Source organism: Cervus canadensis, chromosome 6 (assembly GCF_019320065.1).
Source record: "Cervus canadensis isolate Bull #8, Minnesota chromosome 6, ASM1932006v1, whole genome shotgun sequence".
NCBI lineage: Eukaryota > Metazoa > Chordata > Mammalia > Artiodactyla > Cervidae > Cervus > Cervus canadensis.
Window position 1 is genome coordinate 49,844,714 of NC_057391.1, and position 23,912 is coordinate 49,868,625.

The 23,912-nt window shown below is 34.9% G+C and overlaps 1 protein-coding gene across 5 annotated transcripts in view; it reads left to right on the plus strand.

Annotated features, from left to right (window-relative positions):
• The window catches only part of ZNF280D (zinc finger protein 280D), a 127,608-nt gene that overhangs the window by 31,883 nt on the left and 71,813 nt on the right, over positions 1-23,912 (plus strand). For 4 of the 5 annotated variants that reach the window (XM_043471874.1, XM_043471877.1, XM_043471878.1 and 1 more), the window contains 6 exons: positions 30-176; positions 2,600-2,665; positions 2,766-2,905; positions 12,348-12,465; positions 21,603-21,773; positions 21,917-22,026. In XM_043471874.1, coding sequence (XP_043327809.1) covers positions 41-176; positions 2,600-2,665; positions 2,766-2,905; positions 12,348-12,465; positions 21,603-21,773; positions 21,917-22,026 — 741 coding nt within the window. In that variant the 5' untranslated portion in view covers positions 30-40. Of the gene's footprint in view, positions 1-29; positions 177-2,599; positions 2,666-2,765; positions 2,906-12,347; positions 12,466-21,602; positions 21,774-21,916; positions 22,027-23,912 lie in introns of those variants that run through there. The other variant, XM_043471876.1, reaches the window with a different exon arrangement.

Sequence of the window (23,912 nt, forward strand, 5' to 3'; positions counted from 1 at the left end):
AGGTTTGCTTCTCTCCTTTTGAAAATTAGATAATTCAAAAATGGCAGAGCTCTTTATGGAATGTGAAGAAGAAGAGTTGGAACCATGGCAGAAGAAAGTAAAAGAGGTTGATGATGATGATGATGATGAACCAATCTTTGTTGGAGAGATATCAAGTTCAAAACCAGCAATTTCAAGTGAGCATTTACTTTCAGTAAACCCCAGTTTTGTAAGATACCATTTCTAATAGAAAAACTTGTGAACTCTCTTATATGCATTTAATTAAGTCCTTGTTCCTTGGTAAGGAGTTAAGGATGAAAGATTGGGTGGGACATTAGTAAGAATTTCAGAATTAGAGTTTTAAAATTGGGAACTTGAGGAAGGAGCTAAGAAGTTAAATTATCAGATGTGAGAAAAATAAGTGCACTAAGATAAGCTGGTGACATCGGAAGTCTTTTCATAATAGAAATCATGATTTTTAGTGGAGCCAAGTAACCTGTTTATCTTTTTGTTCATTTTCTTTTTTTTTTCCCTCACTTAAAACCCAGAAACAGAAGAGTTTAGAATACTTTGCTTAAAATGTTAGAATACACTAAATATGTTTGGGTTAGTCTTAGATAGGGGTTCTCACATGCAAGCAGCTGCCTCATTGCAGTGACATTTATAGTAGCTACAAAATGTATAGGCAGTGAATGATTTCAGTTAAGAGTAATTGGATTTGACATTGTTATAATGTTAAAGACAAATGGCTCTTGTTAAAACATCCACTCAAAAATGTATGGAAGTACAGAGAAATAATGTATACATTTCAGGGGAGAAAGAGAAAATAGATCCCTTCCCATTGCATTTACATGTTTTTTGTTTGCTTAAGTCAGGAGAATTTACCAAAGCTCATAACCAGCATACTAGTGTTTTGTTTTGTTTTGTTTTGTTTGCCAAAATCAGTGCTTAAAAGTATAACAAAGAGACTGCTTTTAAATTTTCTGAAAGCCTGATTCTTTCTTCTGTTGCCTCTAAGCTTGGAATGGAACTTTTTTTTTCAGTTTTATCAGAGGGAGAATAGCTTAACTGATGGAATTCTGAATAGCATTTTTTGTTGAAGATTGACAGTCACTCAAAGAGGTTCTGAATGAAGTGCTACTTTGATTATAAATTGAACTAGGTGTGGTGGCATGCTTGTTGCTGATAGTGGAACATAATTATATATTCTCTTAATTACTGTTTCTAGTCGCTATGATTATTTTATATGGGAATATTACCATATTGCAAAATCATTACTCAAGTTATCTTACTGAAAACAAGACAATTAAGATTCAAATTGAATTTATACTGATTTTCAGATGACTCTTAACAGTATTCTAATAGAAAAATGTATGTTAATTTTAAAATAATTGTCAGAAGGAGACTGACCCCAGTAGAATTTCTTTTCTGTACTCTTAAGATGCAGAATTTAAATGATTATGTTGTTTCTTTTGTATAAGCCATAAAATATTTTAACATATGGAGTATGAGCTAAATGTTTATATATGTTGCCAGAAAGGAAGGTAAAAACTTTTTTATTGTAGAATACAAACACCAAAACGTACTTTAGCAATAGTCCTTTGAAGGTTTGAATAAATACTTAATCTTGAATTTATGCATGAAAGTGGTGTCAAGTTGTTTGAGCAGATTGTTCTCCTTTAAGACATCTCTAATACTTAGGTATAGAGCACTGCATTGCCATTTTCAGAAAACAGTCCTACTTTTATGTGGCCCTTTACACTATAGAATTAATTTATGGAGGCTTGTTCCTTTCTGTTATGAGGGGAAATGAGGAAATTGTTTTATGAGGTCTGGTGTTGGTCCTTTTACCTTTTTCTAACCCAATAATTTTAGGCAAATCCTTACTCTTCTGAATTTTAGTTTGGTTATAGAAAACCTGTAAATTATTGAGTTTACATGCATGCATGCAATTAGAAACTTGAAACTGATCCTGAAAGTCATATTAGGCCCTGACTGACTTCTGGTGTAGTGATAAATATGAAGCTCGTTAAGTTTTAAGATATTCTGGTAAACTGTATGTTCACTTTAGTCTGCATTCTCTTATAGTTTCCCTTTCAGGACTTGAGTAATGGTGGAGATAATCCAATGAGGTCCCTTAAAATGATACTTCAGGGCTTATAAGGGTGTGAATTGGATATGGATGTTGGACAGGATTTGATTTTCAGTAAATAGAAACTTGAGTGCATGTATGTACAGCCCTTTCATATCTCAAAGCAAGATATATACTTCAATTTTAGTTGTATATGAGTATATTTTTGGAATATTTTTGTCAATTATGTTAACTATTTCTTTGCCATGCAGAAGGTTTGACTTATGGATAATCATATTTATCAATCTTTAACTTCTGGGTTTTGGATTTTGAATTACAGTTAGAAATATTATTATTATTCTATAAGAATTAAGATACTATTTTTAGTAAATAAAGATATGTATGTTTAAAATTAACTATATTCATAAAGCAGTGTTAACCTGTATACTCCTTCCAGAAATCTTTTCAGTTGTTTTCAGTGTATGATTTCTATTTCTATATATATATATCATTCAAACAATGAGTTTTAAATAATGTAATCTTTTATAGATATTTTGAATAGAGTAAACCCCAGCTCATATTCGAGGGGAATAAAGAATGGTGCACTCTGCCGAGGTACAGTAGTATTTTACTATTTTTATTTTAAAGTGAAGTGTTTTGACATCATTGATTCTTTAGAAATATATTCAATGTGTTGTGTAATTTTAAAATACAGGTATTACTCCTGCATTCAAGCCTACAAGTCAACATTACACGAACCCAACATCAAATCCAGTGGCTGCCTCGCCAGTAAATTTTCATCCTGAATCTAGATCTTCAGATAGTTCTGTTATTGTTCAGCCTTTGTCTAAACCTGTAAGTGTTTCTGAAACTACACAGTCAGCTCAGGGATATGTTGGGTATTATTTATCTGTGTCAACAATGCATAGTGAAAATTCTGTATTGCCATGGGTAATCATTCAGTGGAATGATAATCAGCATCAGAAAATGTCACCATCTTTATGATAGTTTAACCAATACCCAAATAATAATTGTAGGGACAAACTACCCAGCCTGTTTTTAAATCTGATAATATACTTAAATAGGCTACAGTATTGAAAACTGTGCTATTAAAACATGAATAAAAGTATATTTAGTAATAATGGCAAACTATTTCAGATTGTAAACTGGGCTAAATGTTCTTAGTTCTTAACTGGGAAAATTGCTGAGAGGCTATTATAGCCTTTTATTCTGAAAACGTACCTTCATAGTTTAGTTTAACTCTTATAGAAAGTAATAGTTAATATTGAGTTGTTAATGTGTGTAAGGTTTTGTGCTATCATGAATTAATCTCTTTAAATTCTTAAATGTTCCTATGAAGTAGGCAGTATTATTTATTTTTGTTTTATAGTTGAGGAAACTGAGGCTCACATAGTTTAAATAATTCACTCAAGGTGGCACAGTTGGCAAATGATAGATCTGGGATTTCAATCCATTGCCTTAGTGTAAAAATTTTCAGTGTAGTCTTCAGTCCCCTGGGGTACCCCTGAGACTGTTTCATGGGCTTTGGATCAGCAGTATTGTCAAAATAACACAAAGGCACTATTGGCTTTTGTCACTGTGTTGACACTTGTACTGCTGGTGTGTTAGTATGAATAGTATTTTTTGTACCAGTCACCACCATGTACTCACAATAAAAATTATTTCAGTCATACTCAGCTACCTTGGTGAAATATTAAAATGCCATTAATTTTATGAACTCTCTACTCTTGAATATGTGTGTTTTAAAATGTTTCACGTATGAAATGGGTAGTATTCATAATATACTTCTGTGTCTGAGGTATGATGATTAGCTTGGGAAAAAGTACTAGTGTGGTTTAATGTTGAGCTAAATTACCCAGAAGACCATTTTTACTTGAAAGGATGACTGAAACCATGGTGTATATTACTATTAACTTAGTGGTTTAAAACCACATACTTCTATTATGTCACAAATTTTGTGAGTTAGGAGTCATGTCATGTCTTAGCTGGATCTTCTGCTTCAGAGTTCCTCAAGGCTTCATTCAAGATGTGAAGCTCAACTAAGGAAGTGTCTGCTTTCAAGTTCTCATGGTTATTGGTAGCATTCGGTTCCTTAAGGAACCGAATTGTCATATTGAGGGTCTCAGTATTTTACTGGCTTGTGGTTGGCTCCTTGCCAGGTTGAGTTTTCCCAACATGGCTCTTACTTCTTCAGAGCCCACAAGGGAGAGAAAATGCTTAGCAGGAGGCCGTTATAGCCTTATTTAATGTAGTCACATAGAAAAATCATATGTATCCTGTCACTTTTGCTGTACTCTGTCAGAAGCATGTCACATGACTTGCCTTCATTCAAAGAGAGGGAATCACACAGGACATGAATTCCAGGGAGTGGGGATCATGGAGGCTACTTTTAAGAGTCTGTCTGCCACACACAGTGAGTTCTTCGCTTTTTGTTGTTTGGTAGACACTTCCTCAAAATTGGATAAAGTGCACTTGTCACTTAAAGGAGAACAACTGATAGTATTTCTTGCCACTGATGAAATTTGAGCTATCAAGTAAAAATTAGAATTGTGAACAACTTGTATCAGTCATCATGATCTTAACAGCTTCCCAGTACATAAAATCTTTTCTTATAGTTGGTAGTATTAATAAATATGATTTTTTTATATTGTGTAATGAACTCTGTCAACATCTGGAAGATTGTGTAATTCAAAGAAATCCGTATTTTCTAAATAATGATGATATAATAAAATCATGCATGAATAAGATTCATTCAAAGTGCAAGATAATACATTTTAATTTAACAGTTCAAAAAGCTCAGTGATAGGGAGTCAGATTCCACTTTGCAGCAAACATTTAAGAAAATACCAACTGTTGAATCTTGTATCAAAGAAATACATCCACATTTATTGTGATTTGCTATTAAAATACTCCCTTTTTTAGCTGTTAATATTTATGAAACCAGAGTATCTTGATTCTTCAAAACATTTTAACAGAATGAAAGCAGAAGCAAGTTATGAGAGTATAGCTGTTTTTTTATTAATCTAGACATTAAAGATATTTGCAGAGATGTAAAACAGTGCCACTGTTTTCTCTGATTTTTTTTGTGTTTGCTAGATAGCCATTTTTTAAAAAAAAAGTTATTCGTGTTAATTTGTAATGGGTTTATTATTGTTATTTAAAATGAAATTAATAAACAAGTATTTTGAAAATTTCTATTTTAATATGTAATATGGTAAATATCAGTAGATATAACCTACCTAAATAAAAACTCTTTTGATTTTAAATATTTGAAGGGGTTCTGAAATCAAGGACTTAAGAGTCCTTAAACAAAAAGTTACCCAAAATTTGAAGATTCTTTGCTACTGGACTTGAATTAACTCATTGGTTTTTTTCATGCTATCATAAGCTCTTTGACATTGGCCTTATAGAGTTAGTAAATTTTCCCTAAAATATTTGTTCCTTTTACAATAAGTGAAACAACTGCTGAAACACCTATAGATTTTATTACAAATATTCAAGTTCAAAAACAGAATTGAATCTAAATATTTTTGGTATGAATAATCCATTTTTCCTGTATTTCATATCATATTACTATTAGGTAAATTACACATATTTGTTACCACAAAAAAATTATATTTTGAGATGTTTCTTTCATAGAGGACCTATTAAATTTAATTTTATTTTCATGGAAAGGAAAATCTATACCTAAACAAAGTCAGCTCCCAATTATGTTTTGAAGAGGTCATATATTATAAAAAGTAAGAGTATCTTTGGGCAAACACCTTCCCCTCCCTGCCTCCAAATCTTTTCTGTGGTTTTAGCATTCTGAAATAATAATACTGATATGAGCCCAGGACTAGTTGTCTAGAAAACTTAGATTGAAACAAGAGACTTGAATGATGGTTCTGCCTTATTTAAAACTAAAGCATTGTGAAAACCTCTCTCAGCCTCATTTTCTTCATTTCTAAAATGAGAGATAATTTTACCCAGACCACTGACTCTCAATCTTGGATTCTAACGTGGCAAGCTACCTAAAATGTAAAGATTCTTTGTTATTAGTAGAATCAAATTAACTTGGTAAGTTTCACATGCTTATTATAAGCTGTTTGTTGTTTGAGGGATAGAAAACAAGAAAAAGAAACTTTATTATTTAGTTTGATATATAAAAATCTTCACAACATTGGACTCAGGGAGAAAAAAAAATAACAGTGAGGGGTGGTATCTTTGGTTTTAAAGTTAGAAACTATAGCTTTTTCTAGCTCCTGTAGGCATAGTTTTTAAATCAAAACACCTCAATTCATGGTTCCCAATCTTGGGGAATTTTTTTAAAAAAATTTGTCGGTTGGTCTGGGTGGATATGTCTTAGAAATAAATACATTTTAAAAAGTGCTTTATGTGATTCTTACATGCACAGTTAGGAATGACAGAGATACTATATACTCTGGAATGAATTGAGAATCCTATGTAAGGGAACTTACTCTGAATTTTAGAAGTCACTGCTTTAAATATTTTGCAATTTTTCATTTTATGTCATGTTTTCTGTATATGTGTATTTTTACTTTTTCATGTAATATCTTTATATTTCAGTATCTCTTTCAAATCTCAGGTAGTGAGGTTATATTGTATTTTAAGTCAGTGTGACATAGCTTAAGGGCATAGGCTTTGTATATAAACAGACCCAAGTTCTAATTGCAGCTCCATCAATAATAAGTAGGACTGAATTGGGAGCCTTGTGTAACCACACCTAACATTAGTTTCAGTTCAGTTCAGTCACTCATGGACTCTTTGTAACCCCATGGACTGCAGCACCCAGGCCTTCCTGTCCATCACCAACTCACGAAGTTTATTCAGACTTGTGTTCATTGAGTCGGTGATGCCATCCAACCATCTCATCCTCTGTCATCCCCTTCTTCTCCCACCCTCAATCTTTCCCAGCATTGGGGTCTTTGCACATGAGTCAGTTCTTTGCATCAGATGGCCAACGTATTGGAGTTTCAGCTTCAGCATCAGTCCTTCCAGTGAATATTCAGGACTGATTTCCTTAGGATGGGGTAGTTGGATCTCCTTGCTGTCCAAGGGACACTCAAGAGTCTTCTCCAACACTATAGTTCAAAAGCATCAATTCTTCGGGGCTCAGCTTTCTTTATAGTCCAAGTCTCACATCCATACATGACTACTAAAAACCATAGCTTTGACTAGATGGACCTTTGTTGGCAAGGTAATGTCTCTGCTTTTTAATACACTATTTAAGTTGGTCATAACTTTTCTTCCAAGGAGTAAGCATCTTTTAATTTCATGGCTGCAGTCACCATCTGCAGTGATTTTGGAGCCCTCCAAAATAAAGTCTGTCACTGTTTCCATTGTTTCCCCATCTATTTGCCATGAAGTGATGGGACCGGATGCCATTATCTTAGTTTTCTGAATGTTGAGTTTTAAGCGAACTTTTTCACTCTCTTCTTTCACTTTCATCAAGAGGCTGTTTAGTTCTTCACTTTCTGCCATAAGGGTGGTGTCATCTGCATATCTGAGGTTATTGATATTTCTCTTGGCAATCTTGATTTCAGCTTGTTTTTCATCCAGCCCAATGTTTCTCATGATGTACTCTGCACATAAATTAAATAAGCATTTCTTCTAAGGGATTCCTGCCCACAGTAGTAGATACAATGGTCATCTGAGTTAAATTCACCCATTCCAGTCCATCTTAGTTCACTGATTCCTAGAATGTCAACATTTACTCTTGCCATCTCCTGTTTGACCACTTCCAATTTGCCTTGATTCATGGACCTAACATTCCAGGTTCCTGTGCAATATTGCTCTTTACAGCATCGGACCTTGCTTCTATCTCCAGTCACATCCACAACTGGGTGTTGTTTTTGCTTTGGCTCCATCCCTTCATTCTTTCTGGAGTTATTTCTCCACTGATCTCCAGTAGCATACTGGGGACCTACCGACCTGGGGAGTTCATCTTTCAGTGTCCTATCTTTTTGACTTTTCATACTGTTCATGGGGTTCTCAAGAAAGAATACTGAAGTGATTTGCCATTCCCTTCTCCCTTGGGCCATGTTTTATCAGAACTCTCCACCATGACCCATCCGTCTTGGGTTGTGCTACAGGGCATGACTCGTAGTTTCACTGAGTTAGACAAGGCTGTGGTCCATGTGGTCAGATTGTTTAGTTTTTGGTGATTGTGGTTTTCAGTCTGTTTTCCCCCTAATGGAGAAGAATAAGAGGCTTATTGAAGCTTTCTGATGGGAGAGACTGACTGAGGGGGAAACTGGGTTTTGTTCTTATGGGTGGGGCCATGGTCAGTAAATCTTTAATCCAGTTTTCTGTTGAAGGGCGAGGTTGTGTTACCTCCCTGTTAATTGACCTGAGGCCAAACTACAGTGGAGGTAATAAAGATAATGGCAACCTCCTTCATGCCTGCACTGCTCCTGGACACTAATGGGCAAATCTGGGTCAGTCTCTTGTGGGGTCACTGCTCCTTTTATTAGTTTACATGTTTATAAAATGGGATATAATATTAGGTTTTTATTAGTACTGTGTGACAACTACTTGTTTTAATAATACAATATGACTTGAAGTGCAGGTTTATTTAAAATATGACTGTGACTTCCAGGCGGTGCTAGTGGTAAAGAACCCACCTGCCAATGAAGGAGACTTGAGAGGAGGGTTCGATCCCTGGAATAGAAGGATCCCCTGGAGGAGGGCGTGACAACCCACTCCAGTATCCTTGCCTGGAGAATGCCTTGGATGGAGGATCCTGGCAGGCTACAGTCCATAGGGTTGCAGAGAGTCACGCACCACTGAAGTGACCTAGCATGCACGCTTGTGGCTGTTTTTAAGTGTGAAAGGTGAATAACTTCAAGTTCAGAAATGACTTGCCCAAGGTTTTGTAGCTAAATAAATGTGTGGATCTTCTGGAGCCCAGTTGTGTTGATCTTTCTGAACTATTTAGAAGACATTACAAGTTCTATGTTAGATAATTATTTTAATCTGTTATTGTTGAATAATATGTACCTGCTCTGTGAAATTGTGAGTTGTTCCCTAAAAAAAAGCATTTAACAGTATTAACTTTTTACTTCTGTTAACTGTTTTAGAAAATGTAAGTGAATGTTTTACATTTTTTAAGTGTAAATATTTGAAGAAAATATTTATCATGAAGCAAGATCATGCTTGGTTGCAATTAAGTAATGTGGCATCACAGATTTTTTTTTTTTTTGGTATTACACATTAAGGTTCAAATGCAGGTATCTCTGCCTTTTAGGCCTTAAATTCTAGGAGTTGTTTAGGTTACTTCAGTACTTGTTTCCATAGCATTTTTTTTTTTAAAACAGTAATAATTTATTTAGTGACAGATTGGCTGTTTGTGAAGGTGTGGTGAGGAAGGCTTATGTCTTCTTTTCAAAACTAAGAAAAATTTTTACTGAGGTGTAGTTGATGTACAACATTCTATTAGTTTCAGATGTACAATGTGCTGTTAGTTTCAAGTGTACAAAACAGTGGTTTAAAATCTGTATATATTGTGAAATGACCACCCCATTAAGTCTTGTTCTCCTCTGTCACCCTATGTCAATTACAGAATTTTTTTCTTGTGATGAGAAATTCTAAGATCTCTCTTAGTAACGTTTATATATGCAGTACAGTGTTATTAACACAGTCACCATGCTGAACATCACATTTTCATGATTTATTTATTTTATAACTGGAAGCTTGTATATTTTAACTCCTTTCACCCATATTTTTGTTTCTGTAACTTTTTATGGACAAACCCATTTCAATAGAAAAGTCAGTAGTAAACCATAATTCTTAAAACCTATTTATACCTTAATTTATAAGTACAGAACAAACAAAACCTTTCTGTTTCTATTTTGAAATACTGTGTATTTTGATGGAAAAATTTAGAGAGACAAGTGATACTGTACTTTTTTTTTCCACACCTGCAAACAGTATAGGTTCTATCAATCAGAACCATACTGTATACCCAGATATGTATTTCTCTTTTATCCCTGAACATTCTACTAAGAATGTGTCATTGGCTGTTTTTCAAAAAATGGCCAATGTGTCATTGGCTATTTTTTTTATATTAGTGGTTGTATGATAGTCTGTCATTTAATTTATTTAGCCATTCTTTCATTGTTGGACATAAAGATTTTTAATTTTTACTGTTAAAAATACTATAATTATCTAATAAACATTTTCATTTCCATACCATAAGTTTTTAAAGTAGAATAGTTGAACAAAAGGATGTGAACTTCTATAAAGCCTTTGATAGCTACTGCCAAAATTTTCATGCAGAAAAGTTATACCTAAATATAGCCTCTGTTTTGTCAGTAGTATGTGTTTTCATTATTTGTTAATTCATAAATTTTAATTCAAACTAATTTTAGACTTACAGGGAAAGTAATACTATATACCCCTAACCTAGTTTCCTCTACTCATGTCATCTTACTTAACATAACTAAATTGCAGATCTTATTCAATTTTACCAGTTTTTTCATTAATGTCTTTTTTTAATTCCCAGGATTCTATTTAGGATCACACCTTACAGTTTGTTATTTCTTGTTAGTCTCCTCATATTTTTCTACAATTGCTTATTCTTTGTCTATTATGAGCTTGATACTTTTTAGTGAAGTGGCAGTTATTTTGTACTGTTTAACTGCCATTGTCTTTATTTGCATTTCTTTGACTAAGTTGAAAAAAATAGTTTTTGTGTGTATTGGTCATTGTTTTTTGTTTTTGAAGTGCCTCAGTTTATGTCCTTTGCCCATTTTTCTCTTAAAGTGATTTTTTTCTGTTTTAACCTTTAAGTCTTGTTAATCTTAGAGCTTTTACTTGCTGTATGTTATGACCCATAGAATGGTCCAAAAATCACTCTAATGAGAGCTCTTCAGTGATGATCTTATATACATAGCATTGGGATCTATTTTGTGTGTGTGTGTATCAGTGTATTTAATATATAATTATTTTGGAGTACATATATATGCCTAAATTATATTGACTATATTTTTTATGATTATTTATACTAAATATTTAGTATTATATACTATTACATACCCTATATGTTTGTGCTAACATATAAATTTATACTACCTTATGTTTGACTATGTTTTGATTCTTTTCATACTTTTCACTCTTCTTTTCTTGATATCTTCCTGCTAAGACCACCCTTTGCCCTGATGAAGGGCTGAAGCTTTCCTTGAGCCCTAAGGCCTCAAGAAATGGAGCAGATGTCCCAGATCATTCCTATAAACAGCTTCCATTCTAAACCCTGTGTGCCTAGCTTTCTTACTTGTTCGTCCTGCTGACAGTTTGTATATTTGCCCTATGAGATGGGAGATTGCCTGGCCCAGCATGACTTTGCATAGTATGGTGGGAAGAGTGGGGGATTCTCTTCTTGAGACTTGGCTTATAAATTTTGCCAATAAAAGTGATTCCAAAACTCGTACCATGTGATATGTTCATCCCTAACCTTGATGCACCATACTGCAGAGTAGTTCCCAGTTTGTTTGCCCTGATATTTTATCTGTGGGGTTTATAGAGGAATAGAAGCTTTTAAAATTGTACTTATGTCAGTATGTTTACTTATTTTTTCCTTGCTTTTACCCAAAGATTTTGATAACTTCTGTTATTTGCTCTTTGATAGGAATTATGCATTTTTAGTGACTCTCTGAAGTATATGAGTCTTACTGATTTAAAATGGATTTGTAGGTTTCTTTGACCTTGAAAAAAATCAGGCTGGAATTTTTCCCTAATTTTAACTGGCTAGTCAGGGATAAGCCAACCCTCAGTAATAACTTCGGAGAAAGCAATGGCGCCCCACTTCAGTACTCTTGCCTAGAAAATCCCATGGATGGAGGAGACTGGTAGGCTGCAGTCCATGGGGGTTGCTAAGAGTCGGACACGACTGAGCAACTTCACTTTCACTTTTTACTTTCCTGCATTGGAGAAGGAAATGGCAACCCACTCCAGTGTTCTTGCCTGAAGAATCCCAGGGACGGAGGAGCCTGGTGGGCTGCTGTCTATGGGGTCGCACAGAGTCGGACACGACTGAAGTGACTTAGCAGCAGCAGCAGCACAGTAATAACTTGCTTTCAGTTTTAGTAGATATTAATTTCAGCATAGTAGTAATAATTGCCTTGTATTTTTTAACTAATTAGTAATGGAATCATTAAAGGTTATCCTTATAATATTGGTATACAATTACATTTCCCTTTACAAAAGTTTGTGAAGCAAAATAATTATAACTTTGTTTGACTACATGTAATGTTCTTCCTTTGAAATATTTTAACAGGGTTATGTAATGAACTCATCACGAGTTGTTTCTAATAATTCTTCAGAGTTACTGTTTGACTTGACCCAAGATTCAGGATTACCACATTACCAAGGAGGACCAGCAGTTTCTATAACAGGTTGGTTTCAGCACTTTTTCAAAAAATTAGAAAAAGAAAACTTGGTGAATGTGCATATGAAATTGACTTTCTGTTTTGAGGTCCGTGCCTTCATGTTAAGTTGTTCACATATTGTAAGGTATAATGGCACTAATAGTTCTTGAATGCCATTTTGGTGGTTTGAAATGAAATCTTATTTAGTAATAGAATGTTACATTTCTTCCTGTTAATTAAGTATGCTAAGCAACTTTGACCTTATTCTCACTTGGCATTAAACATGGGCTAAAAAAAGTTTTTATTTTATTTATTTATTTTTGCTGTTACTTTATTTTTACTTTGTTTTATTGGAGTATAGTTGATTTACAGTGTTATGTTAGTTTCAGGTGTATAACAACTTGATTCAGTTATACGTTATATATTGTCGTTCTTTTTTAGATTCAATATAGGTTATCACACAATATTGAGTAAATTTCTCTGTGCTGTACAGTAGGTCCTTGTTGGTTATCTGTTGTATATATAATAGTGTATATGTGTTCATCCCAAGCTCCTGGTTTATTTCTCTGTCCCCACATTCCCTTTTGGTAGCCATTATTTTGTTTTCAGTATCTGTAAGTCTGTTTCTGTTTTGTGAATAAATTTATTTGTATCTTTTAAAAATTATATTCCACATATGAGTGATATTTTATATTTGTCTTTGGCTGACTTACTTCACTTAACATGATAATTTCTAGGTCCATTCATGTTGCTGTAAATGGCATTTTTTGTTCTTTTTATGGCTACTATTCAATTTTTTGTTCTTTTTATGGCTACTATTCAATTGTGTATATGTACCACATCTTCTTTATCCATTCCTCTGTAGATGGACACTTAGGTTGCTTCGATGTCTTGATTATAGTAAATAGTGCTGCAGTGAACATTCGGGTGCATATATCTATTTGAAGTATGGTTTTCTCCAGTAATATGCCCAGGAGTGGGGTTACTGGATCTTACGGTAGCTCCGTTTTTAGTTTTTTAAGGAACCTCCATTCTGTTCTCCATAATGGTTGTACCAATTTACATTCCCACCAACAGTGCAGGAGGGTTGTCTTCACACCTTCTCTAGCATTTATTGTTTGTAGACTTTTTGATGATGGCCTTTCTGATTGGTGTGAGGTGATACCTCTTTGTAGTTTTGATTTGCACTTCTCTGATAATTTGTGATGTTGATAAATCCCTTCTTTGTTGGTTTGTTTACAAATATTTTCTCCCATTCTGTTGGTTACCTTTTAATGTTGTTTATGGTTTCCTTTGCTGGACAGAAGCTTTTAAGTCATAAGGTCCCACTGTGTTTTGTTTGTTTCTTTTCATTACCAAAGGAGGTGGATCAAAAAAAAACATTGCTGTGAATTACGTCAAAGAGTGTTCTGCCTATGTTTTCCTCTGAGTTGTATACTGTCTGGCCTTTCATTTAGGTCTTTGATCCATTTTGAGTTTATTTTTGCATGTGGTGTTAGAGAATGTTCTAATTTCATTGTTTTACATATAGCTGTCCAGTTTTCCCAGCATTACTTACTGAAGAAACTGTCTTTCCTCCATTGTCTATGCTTGCTTCCTTTGTTGTATATTAATTAACAATAGGTGCGTGGGTTTATTTCTCGACTTTCTATCCTGTTTCATTGATCTATAGTTCTGTTTTTGTGAAAATTCTTAAAGTAATTTCTTTAAGTTAAGGAAGATTTCTGATACTCTAAATACTCTGTAAAAAGAAATATTTATTAGGTTCTGTAGCCACTAGTATGGAAGAGTATATGATTATAGTTAATAATTTCTCAATTAGGTTAGTATGTTTATATTCAATAAATGATTTAGATATAAAATATGATTATAGAGTGCCATTATAAAGTGGCTGCACTAAATTCTTCTATAGTCAGTGCTCACTAAATGCCCATTAAAGGAGTGATGAAGTTTCCCTGTTGAAGCAGAGTTACCTTTATTTTATACTATGATAAAAGTGTCCAATATGCTACTGGGTAAAAGTAGAGGGTAATTACTTATAACTCCAGAAAAAATGAAGTGGCTGGGCCAAAGCAGAAACGAGGCTCAGTTGTGGTTATATCTGGTGGTGACAGTGAAGTCTGATGCTGTAAAGGACAATATTGCATAGGAACCTGAAATGTGAGATCTGTGAATCAAGGTAAGTTCAGTCAGTTAAGTTCAGTCACTCAGTCGTCTCTGATTCTTTGTGGCTGTATGGACTGCAACATTTCTTAGAGCTTGATCAAACTCATGTCCATTGAGTCTATGATGCCATCCAACTATCTCATCCTCTGTCGTCCCCCTTCTCTTCCTGCCTTCACTCTTTCCCAGCATCAGGGTCTTTTCCACTGAATCAGTTCTTCCCATCAGGTGGCCAAAATATTGAAGCTTCAGCTTCAGCGTCAGCCCTTCCAATGAATATTCAGGACTGATTTCCTTTAGGATGGACTGGTTGGATCTCCTTAATGTCCAAGGGACTCTCAAGAGTCTTTTCCAACACCACAGTTTAAAAGAATCAATTCTTTGGCGCTCAGCTTTTTTTATGGTCCAACTCTCCCATCCATACAGGACTACTGGAAAAACCATGGTTTTGACTAGACAGACCTTAGTCGGCAAAGTATTGTCTCTGCTTTTTCATATGCTGTCCAGGTTTGTCATAGCTTTTCTTCCAAGGAGCAAGCGTCTATTAATTTCATGGCTGCCGTCACCATCTGCAGTGATTTTGGAGCCCAAGAAAATAAAGTCTGTCCCTGTCTCCATTGTTTCAAGGTAAATTAAATGTGTTCACGCAGGACATGGCAAGAGTGAACATTGACATATTAGGAATCAGTGAACTAAAATGGACAGGAACGGGCAAATTTAATTCAGATGACCATTATAACTACTTCTGCGGGCAAGAATCCCTTAGAAGAAATGGAGTAGCCCTCATAGTCAACAAAAGAGTCTGAAATGTAGCGTGTGGGTGCAGTCTTCAAAACAGCAGAATGATCTTGGTTCGTATCTAAGGCAAGCCATTCAGCATCACAGTAATCCAAGCCTATGCCCCAGTCACTGATGCCAGCGAAGCTGAAGTTGACCAGTTCTATGAAGACCCACTTCTAGAACTAACTCTAAAAAAAGATGTCCTTTTCATCATAGAGGATTGGAATGCAAAAATAGGAAGTCAAGAGACACCTGGAGTGACAGGCAAGTTTGGCCTGAGAGTACAAAATGAAGCAGGGCGAAGGCTAAGAGTGTCAAGAGAACATACTGGTCACAGCAAACAACTTTTCCAGCAACCCAAGAGATGACTCGACATGTGGACATCACCAGATAGTCGGTACTGAAATCAGATTGATCATGTTCTTTGCAGCCAAAGATAGAGAAGCTGTATACAGTCAGCAAAAACAAGACTTGGAGCTGACTGTGACTTTGGTCATGAGCTTCTTATTGCAAAATTCAGGCTTAAATGGAAGAAAGTAGGGAAAACAGCTAGGCCATTCAGGTTTTGGGAATTCCCAAGTAGCACTAGTGGTAAAGAACCTGCCTGCCAATGAAGGAGACATAAGAGGCACAGGTTCGATCCCTGGGAAGACCTCTGGAGGAGGAAATGGCAACCCACTCCAGAATTCTTGCCTGGATCAACTCCCTTGTGATTATATAGCAGAGGTGATGAGTAGATTCAAGGGTTAGATCTGGTAGACAGTGCCTGAAGAACTATGGACGAAGGTTCATAGCATTGTACAGGTGGCAGTTTGCCAAAACTGTCACAAAGAAAAAGAAATGGAAGAAGGCAAAGTGGTTGTCTGAGGAGGCTTAACAGATACCTGAGGAAAGAAGAGAAGCGACAGTTAAAGATATACTGCAGTGAATGCAGAGTTCCAGAAAACAGCAAGGAGAGACAAGAAGACCTTAAATGAACAATGCAAAGAAATAGGGGAAAACTATAGGGAAAGACCAGAGATCTCTTCAAGAAAATTGGAGATTACGAGGGAACATTTCATGCAAGAATGGGCATGATAAAGGGCAGAAACGGTAAGGACCTCACAGAAAGAGAAGTGATTAAGAAGAGGTGGCAAGAATACCAACAGAAGAAGTATACCAGAAAAGTCTTAATTACCTGGTTAACCATGGTGGTGTGATCACTCACCTAGAGCTGGACATCCTGGAGTGTGAAGTCAAGTGGGCCTTAGGAAGCATCACTACAAACAAAGCTAGTGGAGGTGATGGAAATCTAGCTGAACTATTTCAGATCCTAAAAGATGATCCTATTAAAGTGCTGCACTCAATATGCCAACAAATTTGAAAACTCAACAGAGGCCACAGGACTGGAAAAGATCAGTTTTCATTCCAATCCCAAAGATGGGCAGTGACAATGAATGTTCAAACTACTGTACAATTGTACTCTTTTCACATGCTAACAAGGTTATAGTCAAAAGTCCTTCCAGCTGGGTTTCAATAGTATGTGAACCGAGAACTTCCAGATGTACAAGCTTAGGTTTCGAAGAGGCAGAAGAACCAGAGATCAAATTGCCAACATTCGTTGGATCATGGAGAAAGCAAGGGAGTTCCAGAAAAACAGCTACTTCTGTTTCATCGACTACACAAAACCCTTTGACTGTGTGGATTACAACAAACTATGGAGAATTCTTAAAGAGGTGGGAATGCAAGACCACCTTACCTGCCTTCGGAGAAATCTGTATGTGGGTCAATAAGTAACAGAACTGGACATGGAACAGCTGACTGGTTTGAAATTGGGAAAGGAGTATGACAAGGCTTGGGTATACATACTCCTTGGAAAGGAGCATGACAAGGCTTGGAGAATACAAGGAGTATTGTCACCATGCTCATGGTGTACATCATGCAAAATGCCTGGCTGGATGACGCACAAGCTGGAATCAAGATTGCCAGGAGAAATATCAGCTATGTCAGATATGTAGATGATAGCACTCTAGTGACAGAAAGTGAAGAGCCTCTTGCTAAGGGTGAAACAGGAGAGTGAACTTGAAACTCAACATTTAAAGAAACTGAGATCATGGCATCCAATCCCATCACTTCATGGCAAATAGAAGGGGTAAAAGTGGAAACAGTGACAGGTTTTATTTTCTTGGGCTCTAAAATCACTGTGGACAGTGACTGCAGCCATGAAATTAAGAGATGCTTGCTCCTTGAAAGCTATGACAAATCTAGACAGTGTATTAAAAAGCAGAGACATCACTTTGCCACCAAAGGTTTATATAGTCAAAGCTATGGTTTTTCCTGTTCAGTTCAGTTCAGTCACTCAGTGGTGTCCGACTCTTTGTGACCCCATGGACTGTAGCATGCCATGGTTTTTCCTGTAGTCATGTATGAACATGCGAGTTGGACCATATAGAAAGTTGAGTGCTGAGAATGGATGCTTTTGAATTGTGGTGTCGGAGAAGCCTCTTGAGAGTCTCTTGGGCTGTAAGGAAAGCAAACCAGTCAATCCTAAAGGAAATCAGCCCTGAATATTATGGAAGGACTGATGCTGAAGCTGAAGGTCCAATATTTTGGCCACCTGGTATAGAGAGTGAGTCATTGAAAAAGACCTTGATGCTGGGAAAGATTGAAAGCAAAAGAGAATGGCGCAAGAGAGAATGTGATGGTGAGATAGCATCACTGACTCAGTGGATATAAATTTGAGCAAACTGTGGGAGATAGTGGAGAACTGAGGAGTCTGGTGTGCTACAGTCCTTGGGGTTGCAAAGAGTCAGACACGATTTAGTGACTATAAACAACAAAGTTCTTCATTAACTTAAAATAATGTAGTGTGTTATGAAACAATTTTATCTAATCGAAAATTCTTTGTACAGGGAATTATGTTTTGTATTCTAGTATTTTGATATATTTCAAATATTTAAAATAGTGATTTGAATACAGATTTGGGGGAATTTTTGGTTTATCTACTAATAAATAAGTGTGGAAAATTTAGGAAATGTTTCCCCGTTTTTATAGTAATATCAGTACTTAAAATGTTTTTCCATTTATATAATATTTAGTTGATGTTCATTTCTTTTGGTATTTCAACTACATATTTTAAAAAATCTAGTTGCTAAAATAGGTAATAACCAGAAGAAACAAGGAGAAAAATTACTGTCTTAAGTCTGGTTTTACAAAACACATGGACTATATTTATAGAAAAACCTGAGTTCTTGAAACGACTTGGGACTAAGAACAATGACTCCTGCTCTCCTTCTAGAGTTTTAAAACTGCAGAGCGACTTAAAGCTGTAGTGTTGCGCTGCTATTAGGATTTTTGTAGTCTGTAGCACGTCTTTACCCTTCAGTTTTCTCAGATTATTGAAATGGAAATGTTATTTTTCTTATTTAGTGCATTCATTCTCCAGACCTGCAATCAGCTATTTATAGATACAGTTTTAATTCTTGCTCTCTTTTACTGAGGATTTTCTGAAAACCAAGTAAGATAAATAAAATGTGAAATGCTTTGTAAGCTTTAAGGGGCTCTACAACAAATATTTGTTATGAATAGTAACCGGTGTAATATGTTCACTAGCATGATAAACTGATCAAGGTCAAGTGATCATGGATGTTTGGAAAGAACTGAGTTTGAGTTTGATTTTGAATGAGAATAGGATTTTTACTGGCAGAGGTAGAGCTGTTGAGTGTAGGAAATAATGGAAGCCAAAGATAATAGGGATAAGTTAAAGGGTCAGAATTTAAAACTCTCAAATTCAGAGTAATTTTGTTTCTTGTGTTAAAAAATTTCTTGTCATAAAACAGTCTGTTTGTACTATCTAGCAGTACAAACTAACAGTCTGTTTGTACTATATAATCAGAATTTTAATCCAAAATATCCCTATTCATTAACTTTTCAAGTAGCCTAAGCATCTCACAAGAATGCTACTCTGATGATACAACAGCTTTCCCAGGTACTTTTAGTATAGCCATCAGTAATCACATTCTTTGAAGACAGGAAAAAAAAGTCATTTTTATGTTATCTCAGAGGATGAAACAGAGGAGCTAGGTAGTGTAATACCCTTATTTTCTGGGCATATTTTCCCTTATTAAGAAGCAGACAGATGAATCTATTAGAATAATTTTTGCCCTCTAAAGTATGTTAAGATATAAAATATCTTATTAGTAATGACAAGATACTATCCTTTATTGCTGAATGCTTTCTGTGTGCCAGATGTTGTGTTGGTTGCTTTTAAAAGTTAAGATATGAAAGGGTTTTTTTAGTAATGATAATAGCTTTCATTTATTATTAAATGCCTTCTTTATACCAAATACTGTGTTGCATGCTTTATTTTTAAATGCACTATCTTACTTGATCTTAAAAGCACTGGGTAAAATAAGGTGTTAATAGCTCTTAATTTACAAAAGAAGAAACTGAGGCTCAGAGAAGTTAATTAAATGAGCCAAGAATACATAGCTTATCAGTGACAGGGCTTTGATTTGAACTTAACCTGTCTGATTTGAAAGCCTGGAATGTTTTTTGCTTCTACTTTCAGTGTACAGTTGTGAGAGCATTAAAATATTATGTGCAGTTTTAAAATCCTTGTTACCAAGTACATTGTGTTTTATTTTCAAAAAGAATTTTTACTCAGCCTACTTATAGCTTAACTATCTCCATTTCTCTTGCTAATCCTCTAAGGCTACAGTCCTTTAGGCTTTAAGGTTATAGTTTTCAAACTAAAACTTCACTTAGGAATGAAATCCTTGTAAAAACAAAATTTTATTCAAAAGTCTAATAAATAGCATATAAAAACACAGTTTCTCTGTCAAACACAACCAGTATATTCCCTAAGGAAGAGCCCTTTAGGCTCTGGGGAAGCTAATTTTAAAACCATTGTATAATCCTAACTCTTTCTATTATGAGCCCTTTCACATGAATGTGTGAGGTTTTATCATTCAAGATTAGCCATTTCAACTCTGTGTATAAGAATAAATGGACAATATAACCTAAAGACATGAGTTGTTCGTCACTCAATCACGTCCGACTCTTTGCGACCCCATGGACTATAGCATGGCAGGCTTCCCTGTCTTTCATCATCTCCCAGAATATGCTCAAACTCATGTCCATTGAGTCAGTGATGCCAGCCAATCATCTCGTTCTCTGTCGTGTCCCCTTCTTCTCCTGCTTCAATCTTTCCCAGCATCAGGGTCTTTTCCAATGAGTCATTTCTTCGCATCTTTTGGCCAAAGTATTGGAGCTTCAGCTGCAACATCAGTCCGTCTAATGAATATTCAGGATTGATTTCCTTTAGGCTTGACTGGTTTGATCTCCTTGCAGTCCAAGGGACTCTCAAGAGTTTTCTCCAGCACCACAGTTCAAAAGCATCAATTCTTTAGTGTTCATCCTTTATTATGGTCCAACTCTCACATCCATACATGACTACTAGAAGACCATAGCTTTGACTAGATGGACCTTTGTCAGCAAAGTAATGTCTCCGCTTTTTAATATGCTGTCTAGGTTTGTCATAGCTTTTCTTCCAAGAAGCAAGCATCTTTTAATTCACAGCTGTAGTCACTATCTGCAGTGATTTTGGAGCCCAGGAAAATAAAGTCTGTCATTGTTTCCACTGTTTCCCCATCTATTTGCCATGAAGTGATGGGATCGGATGCCAGGATCTTCATTTTTTGAACGTTGAGTTTTTTGAAAGCCATGAGTAGACCACCTCTTTGTTAAGTGGACAAAACTAACTTTTCATTAGCCATTTTAAGTTGTTAAATAAAAAGCTTCTAAAGTGTCTCTCTAAAAATTTTTTTTAAAACAAACTCGTTTACTTAAACATCTAAATTTAATTCATTCGTGGGAACTTAGTTTGGCATATGCTTTGTGTTTTAAGTTTTTTTTTTTGCTTGACATATTTTGCTCTGCCTTCTTTTATAGTAGTTATTTATTTGAAGCCATATTTATTATTTTCCCACATAGAAAGGTATTTTATGAACTATTTTAGTATATATTGTATATAATAGATATTTTGTAGTTTCTTTTTATCCTAACTTTAGATCACATCAATTTTTGTCATTATTTATTGTTACTTGTATGATATGTTGATTATATTACTTTCAATTTGACTCCAAAGTATTTTTTAATTTAGCTCCAAAGTATTTTTACTTTGTTGTAAGCAATATTCTAAAGACTTTAAAAATATTTTTCTACTACTTAAATCATTGTAGGTATGAATGAAAGTTCATTTTTATCAAAACGTCCTTCTACTTCTGAAGTAAACAGTGTTAACCCAAAGAAGTCTAAACCCAGTGAAGGTGTTTGTGGAACAAATTCCTCAGCTGTATTTTCTTCAGCTAAATCTCTTTCAGTGACATCTCCCCAGGCTGTGCCATCAAAAGGTAAATATGAAATGTGGCATACAAAAAGAAAGTATAGTATTTATATATGAATTACAGAAATTGTAGCACAAATTATTAATAATAGTTATTGAAGGTTAAAAAGTGTTGAATTTTGAACCATATATATTTTGAATTTATTTTAGGTACAAATACTTCATCAAATCAGTCTAAAAATGGAACACCTTTTCCAAGAGCCTGTCCAAAGTGCAATATTCATTTCAATCTTTTGGATCCTTTGAAAAATCACATGAAGGTAAAACTTTTTCAGAATTTAATTTTAAAAAGGCTTGTAAATCCTTAAAAATACTGATTGATTTGTAGTAAATAATGATTTGTTCAGCTCTTGAGATAAATATTCTTGTGATATTTTCATATAAGGTAAAAGTTCATATTCATAATCATTGTTTTCATGTAAGATGAAGATCCCCTGGAGGAAGGCCTGGCAACCCACTCCAGTATTCTTGCCTGAAGAATCCCCATGAACAGAGGTGCCTGGCAGGCTGTAGACCATCAGGTCTACAAAGGTCTGCAAAGAGTTGGACGTGACCAAGTGACTAAGCACAGCACAGGAAAAGATTTTAAAATTTCTTCTGAGTCATCAAATTTTAAAAATCAAGTTCATATATATTATGCCTACTTATCATATTCTAATTTTAAATGAAAATAATGCGTTATTCAAAATATCTTATTTACTACCTTACACATATTTGAGACTTCTTAAAAATAGGCATTTTATAATGTGTTTAATGTTTCATATAATGGCTTCCCAGGTGGCTCAGTGGTAGAGAATCCACCAGAAGACATAGGAGATGTGGGTTTGACCCCTGCATTGGGAAGATTCCCTGGAGAAGGAAATGGCAACCCACTCCAGTATTCTTCCTGGAAAATCCTGTAGGCAAAGGAGCCTGGCAGGCTACAGTCAATGGGGTCGCAAAGAGTCAGGCACTACTGAGCATGCATGCATGCGATATTTCACATAAGTTAACAGTTCCTTTAGTTATCTTTTTTGTTCATGCTAATATGTGCATGTCACATTATACAATGAAAATCTTAGTTTTACATTAATTTCAACACCCAGACATAAACTCCAAATGGTAGAGCATTTCATATGAAGTAATTGTTTTAACTCAGTCCAGAATATAGTTTGTGTAATGATTATAAATTAATTTGAGATTCTTATTGATACAGGAAGCTTCTGAAATTAGAGTTTAAGAAGTTTTCAAAGTACAAATGAAATAGGTTTAGGTAACACTTCACTTAAAATATTTTAGTAGGTATTACAGTACCCTGCTATGTCTGTGTAAAGATACCCTGTATTCCTCTTCTGTGCTGGGTATAAATGGAAGGAAGGGGTAAAGAGAAGAGAAGACAAAAGGCAGTCTAGATCATGTGGAGAAAAGAAGGAAGAAGAAGGATGCAATGGTACGGAAATATTTCAGGAAAGATTCTTGCTCACTGTTTTAGGGATTGACAGATCTCTTGAGATTGAGTATTTTATGAAAAAGAGAAGTAGAAAAAAACAAAGGAGCTTCTTTAGAAATTCAAACATTGTCTCTTCATTTGCATACAAAACTGTATTTGGTCTGTCACTACTTTTAGCTTGCAGTATGTACTCTATGATAATTGCACTTTGTACTTTGTTTTTATATGAGAATTAATCTGTAGAAACGCTTTCAATTTTGCTATTTAGGTAATATCTTGAGATACCAGGGTTTTGTTTTGTTTTGCATTTTGGACATAGGGGAAAAAAGAAAAGTGTAAATTCTTTAGTTATCTTTAATTATTTGAGTAGGTAGTATAGTCATATGATTCAAAATTTAAAACTTTACAAGGGCATACAAGTAAAAATTCTTATCCTTGTCTCTTATTTACCTGGTTTCCAGTGTGACTCTCAAAGAAAATAATAGTTATTAGTTTGTTTGTTTTTTTTTAACCTTCCCTGATCTTCTTTCTGCATAAACAAGTGAACACAAATGTTCTTATTCCATTTCTGTTTCTTATACAAGCTGAAGCATATTACATATATTGTACTTGGTGAGACTGGCAATCATTTTCCAAAATGTAGCTTTACTTCCAAAACATATTATACCCTTATTTGTGATTACTCATATTAGAAGTAATCACAACTTCATATAATAT